At 32.2% G+C, this 5,922-nt stretch overlaps 1 protein-coding gene across 1 annotated transcript; it reads right to left on the bottom strand.

The window, feature by feature from the left end:
- Positions 1-495: 495 nt before the first annotated feature.
- Positions 496-5,683, bottom strand: LOC110904194 (alcohol-forming fatty acyl-CoA reductase). The gene is made up of 10 exons (XM_022150025.2): positions 5,481-5,683; positions 4,973-5,076; positions 4,040-4,242; positions 3,727-3,827; positions 2,811-3,006; positions 2,044-2,205; positions 1,875-1,956; positions 1,525-1,794; positions 955-1,082; positions 496-831 (listed from the first exon to the last, which is right to left on the bottom strand). The coding sequence occupies exons 1-10, from the start codon at positions 5,557-5,559 to the stop codon at positions 684-686; spliced, it is 1,473 nt and encodes a 490-aa protein (XP_022005717.1). The 5' UTR covers positions 5,560-5,683; the 3' UTR covers positions 496-683.
- Between the last annotated feature and the right edge of the window lie 239 nt (positions 5,684-5,922).

The following is a 5,922-nucleotide window of genomic DNA, read 5'->3' as shown; positions in this document are numbered from 1 at the left end:
GATAAATTTGGTAGGAAATTTTAATTGGAAATAAAAATTAATTTGCATATATTAATTGACCAGAGTTCATGGTAATATGGGTTGGATCTATACAACCTTTCAACCCATACTAAAGTCGACCTTCTTAAAATACACACCGCACCCACAAGGCCACAAAATACTTGCCCAATACAGATTCAAAGGATTGAATGGAACTAGTTTTTGTGTCTGTTATGAATAAATATATTTTATTATTTTAATATTATTTTTTTGTGACAATATTCCTTACTTTAGTGCCGATGAACTCCTAGTACATTGGCAACTTTATGACCTTCTAAAGGGGAGGTCATGAGTTCGAGTCTTGGTTGAAGCAAAATGCTTTGGGTTGAGCCGGGGGTTTTATCACAGTAGGCCTTTGAACGATGATCAAGTTTTTGTTGTTTGTTTATAAAAATGACTTATTTCAGTTTTACAAAAACATTAAACAACACATCTGGGAGACAAATGATCAACTACTTCAAACTAAAAGTCTTCCATATTAGTTACATACGTCTTGAAAAACGACATGAAAAAGTACAGACAATAACATATTCTTCACTATATCTTAACTTTAAAATTCACGTTGTTACAACAAATCATATTTTATGGCACTTATTAGAAATATGAAAACAAGTACAACATAAGTCATCCAAATGAGGTTGCGATCATTTAAATACATGTTTCACAGCACCAGGAAGGTGTGTATTCTCGAAATAAACGGCCCAATTAATTGTCTTGGGATCAAAATAGAACATATCGGCCTCGTTTTCTCTAACTAGTCGACGGAGTTTTTCAGTATTCATATCATCGTAGCTGTCAAAAAGAGTAAGAAGGAAAAAAAAATACTCAAATCATGTACAAAATTATTTATGTAAATTACAACATTCATAATTATATTTTAAAAAACTAAAGTGATGATATAAATAATTAACTTACAAGCTTTTTGAGAACAAATAGGGTTTGTACAACTCCACCAACCGCAACACAAAATTGGTCTTTCTTTTAAGATTTGTGTAAGTTCCATTGAAAGCATGACATAAAGCTAAATTTGCAACTTGCAAACCCTGAAAACACAAGAGTCCACAAATGAGTATTAGCCTGTTGAGATTTTTCATTATATTTTTTTTCTTTTATTTATAACTTATATATAATTTCATGTTTTCAAATTCAACAATAAATGAGTATTAACAACAATCATAAATGAGTCATGGGTTTGTGACAGAATAAACTGGTCCCTTATTTCTCGAAGAAAATAATCGACCTAGGCATTTCTTGACAGAGTTTGTGTCGGGTAGGACAAAAATCCCGTCGCAAATTAGGCATCAAAGCCTGTCGTAATGTGTCCTTTTGCAAAAATGTTACACGGTATTATGTCGCAACCATTCAGCCACAAAAACCTTTGTTGGTCGCAAAAATGATTACATTGAATCATACCACAACCCTTTTGCGACGGTTAGCACTACACATAAGAATAATCAATTCTATAGTATGTCGATTGGGATTAACCTGTAATGGGAGTAAATAACGAAGAGAAAAATATCTTTGAAAGCTAGCCATGGAGTTCAACACTTTAACTTCGCTAACTATAACCGGTTTGCCTTCTTTGTTAATCCATGGATGCTTTGAAAAATACTTATACCCACTTTGTTGAATTGATTTGTATTTCAATGGGTTCGATACCGATGATCCAACATGGTATATTATTTCACATGACGGTTGATTTGCATGAGCTACCATCGTCGCAATCATAGCATTCACTACCATGTCTGCAGGTATCTGTCAATCCACATTAACAATTAGCTATTTCGATGAAAATAGAAAGATCATAATTAGCTAAGATCATAAACTGAACCCACCGCGTCGATTATGGATTCGGGATCACCAAGGAAGCATGATAACTGTCCCTTGCCATAGCCAACCGCCAAGCTATCGATTGTTCTGTAGTTTTTGAATACGAGAGGATGTTATTTCAACTTACTTTTATGTTATAAAATTAATTAGAATGATATGATGAACTAATATTACCTTATTCCCTCAATCCAACCAGGGAAGGGTTCTTTGTAGGTGCTAGTGATGATAGTTGGTCGAAGAATGACTAACGGCATGTCTCCTTTCAAGTGTCCAAGAATCATTTCTCCTAATGCTTTTGTAAAAACATACGTATTCGGCCATCCAAATTTATTTGCCCTATATATAACAAATGAAAGAAAAATATAAGACACCTATAAGTTATATATAATTAAGAATATTAGTTAAATTTAAGGTGACGTTGTAAATGTATCTAAAACATCAAAGTACAATGTTAAATATGTCACGTTTAAGGGTTATTGGTTCGAACCTTAACACGAGACGACACGAAACATAAACTCGTGTTACAAACACAACCGTTAATTAAGTTCTACCCTTTTTTATTTTTTCATATGACCATCATAAAAATATAGATTTAAAGCAAAAAATACATGTGACCACAAAACATAGCGGTTAAATTACTCAACGTGAAACTAATTTCTCTTTTTAAGTTATACTTTTTAACAAAAAAACACTCGAACGGTTTAAGTGATGGCATAAAATAGATTATAAATAAACTTATAGAAAACTGGGTATGTTGACCAACCCATTTAGCTAAATTTGTTCGTGGATTCAAAACGAATCCAACCAAAAGCAAACACGCACAACTTGTGTTAGATTCGTGTTATGTTGGAAATTCTTACACTAATCGGGGTATAAATAAATAAAAGTAAATAACTAAACAAGTAAAGATTTGAAGGTGGTGCAAAACCATATATATTTACCTTTCAACACCCAAATCTTTCATGGCCAATGTAATCGATTTATCTGTAGATGTTTTATCATAGCTAAGTTCTTTTAATCTCTCTTCGATGATCTTCTTCTCTGTGTTGATGTCAAGCCCATTTGCATCATTAAGTGTCTTCCCCAATAGATATGGAGTTTCTAGTATGAGCCCGGGTGTCTCACCAGCAACATAAGCTAAATGAATATAGTTTTAAATTCATACAATTAATACCGATAACATGTCAATATTATAATACCAATAAATATGAAGATAGAAATTTATCTTAAAATGAGCATAACTTTTTTTATTTGTTTCCAGTTACATGAGCCATATGGAAAAAAAAAGTTTTATCAGCTCAAAGATATTCTACCCAACTCTTGAACAAATATCCTTACTATCGAGCCCCGATTTTGACGTCAAAAAGGTGTTCACCAAGTTTTCTCGCTCTTCTTTGATTTGACTTCCAATTTTAAAACAAGTGAATCTTCACATAGATGTTAGTAATTCAATTTGTAAGTTTATTAAACCGTCTAGTTAATTTTTTATCATGATAACTTATGAATTCCAAATTGAACATTACGTATCAAATTTAGAATCATCATGTAAGAAGAGGTAATATGAGAGTCGGGCATTTTGAATATTATCTCAAGGGGTGCATTTTTTTTTTTTATATATAAACGATGTATGTTTTAAAGAGTTCAATGAAAATATACTAGTGTATTATACAATTTTATGATGTAAATTAATAACCAAGATTTATTTACTTAATTCACAAATACACTAATCTTAACTATAGAACCTCACCTTAGAGAATTATATTGTTGAAAATTGAAATGAATAAATATTCAAGTTAGTACAATATAATCATTTAATAATAATTAACTGGCATATAGAACGTGTACTAGTGTACTAACCAGTGGACACGTGAAGAAGCAACTTTATTTGAACGCATTTGCTAGCAAAATTTAAAACATTTATGGCTCCAAATGTATTCAAAGCTAATGCAATGTCGTATCTGCAATAAATCAAATACAAAAAAAATTAAAATCATTATATATAAACGTTTCTAACTCTCTCTCTCTATAAACGGTTTTTAAACTGTGATTAGTACATAACATATATAACCCCAAAGTTCTGGAAATATTTTTATAAAATAACTACTAGTAATTTATAATCTTTAACATAACTAGGTCGACAGAATTTAATATTTAAAAGAAGTAGTTGTACCTTTCATCAAAGTTGGTGGTGGCAGCTACATTCACAACAACATCAATATTTCCCCACATCTCTTCAATCAAACCAGAGTCTTTTACTCCCAAATTTTCATAGGTGATGTCTCCGGCCACCGGAGTTACCTTTTCCGACAAGAAAGACTGAAGATTTGCACCATGCTTCTCTTTCAAGATATTGAACAAGTCCTTTGCCACTGCCTGTACGAAAAGTGGTATCTTTGTCTAAGATGAAATATTATTTTATTATTTATAGTCGAACTAACTTTGAAACTTATTATGATCGAGTATTCATGTTTATCGATCTACCATTAACCATTCTATTCAGTATTCACCATCTGTGATGTCTGCCATTAATATCTATTAACTACCAATTGTATCGATTTCCTGAAATGATGAGACAGGTTTCCTTATCATGACAAGTCTTGGATTTTGTGCATGACTAAATAATACAGTGTCAAACAAACAGTGTTATAGTTGTTGTTCGACTAAAGAAAATGCATGCATATGATCATCTTGTATTGCGACACAAAGTTCACCGAAAATCAAGTATAATTTACTAGATTCAAAATTCGAAAATAACTAATTACCTATGGATATATTGATACAAACCAGGGCCGGCTCAAGAGGGAGTGAAATAAAGCATGAGCTTTAGGCCTCCATTTTTCTTAGGGCCTCAAATTCTAAGAAAATATATTATATGTTGGTAATTTTGGCTTTGAGATTATTAACATTGAAGTTTATGATCTATAATTATGCGTATACAAGGATGATATATGAATAATAGGATTCATAGCAATTTTTTTCGTTTACAAAAAGGACCCCAATTTTGCTATTCGCTCTAGGTCTAGAAAAATTTAGAAAATTTTGAGCCGGCCCTGATACAAACTTATACTTAAAAACGAAATGAATATATGTTATGTATATATACCTCCTTATTGAAACGTTGCAAAGCGGATTTGGCATCGGTTGCCCTCACAAGAAGATATAACTTTTTCACATTTGGTTGAACTCTAAGAATCTTCTCCACAAATACTACATATACACAAACAATATAAGTACAAGACGTTTAGTAATTAAATCACATATAACTTACACCAAGTTTGACAGTTGACACTTGACACCAACTGCATCGAACATCTAAGTACTAACGCTTTAATTATACATATAAAAAAGAGGGGTCATAAATGCGTACGAGAATTAATTTTTTGTTGGAAATGTGTAGCAAAACTTACAAAAAAGTGAAAAACTAATAAAAGAAATAAAAAGTCAATCGCGTTAGGAACTTCTAACTAGATGATTTTGGCGCAATTGTTGACACAAATAAACATTTTCTCGCAATATTTTCCCATCAATCGTTTTTGTCGCAGATGGGTGTTTGGTACGCATTTACGACCCTTTAGCAGTTTTCTAGTAGTGTATAGAGAGAGAAGGGATACTTTTAGCAAGAAAACCAGTGGCACCGGTGATTAAAATGGTCTTGCTATCAAGAAAATCAAGAATGCTATCCAACTCCATTTGTTGTATGGCAAGAACACAAACACTTTTTAGAGAGAGAACAAAGTACTTTAGAGAGAGAGAGAGAGAGAGAGAGAGAGATAGTTGCTGGGAATTTGGTGAAGAAGAAGATAGGATGCGAGTTATATATATAACGATGGAAATTAAAGTAGCTAGGTGAAGGTGAGAATGGAAGAAGGCAGTTGACAAGTGGTGGTGAGTAATGAAAGAGTACACCCAATCAATGTTTTGTTAGATTTGTTTGGTAAAAAAACCCGAGATTTCGGTGCTTCACATTCACGGTACTTTCCACGTAAACTTAATACAAAAATATCATTTGACTCAGTCATGCTGTTTATACAATGTGTATGTGGGTTTTCAAAG

This window comes from Helianthus annuus, chromosome 14, assembly GCF_002127325.2.
Source record: "Helianthus annuus cultivar XRQ/B chromosome 14, HanXRQr2.0-SUNRISE, whole genome shotgun sequence".
NCBI classification, from domain to species: Eukaryota; Viridiplantae; Streptophyta; class Magnoliopsida; order Asterales; family Asteraceae; genus Helianthus; species Helianthus annuus.
Note: the sequence above shows the minus strand (reverse complement) of the source record. Positions and strands in the feature narration are given on the sequence as shown.

Bases quoted from the DNA above. Each gene is read 5' to 3' on its own strand.
- LOC110904194 (XM_022150025.2), bottom strand. From the start codon at position 5,559: ATGGAGTTGGATAGCATTCTTGATTTTCTTGATAGCAAGACCATTTTA. The intron at 2,206-2,810 runs GTAAATATATAT...TGTTATATATAG, and splicing joins AAAGATTTGGGTGTTGAAAG to GGCAAATAAATTTGGATGGC. The intron at 832-954 runs GTAAGTTAATTA...TCTTTTTGACAG, and splicing joins TATTTGTTCTCAAAAAGCTT to CTACGATGATATGAATACTG.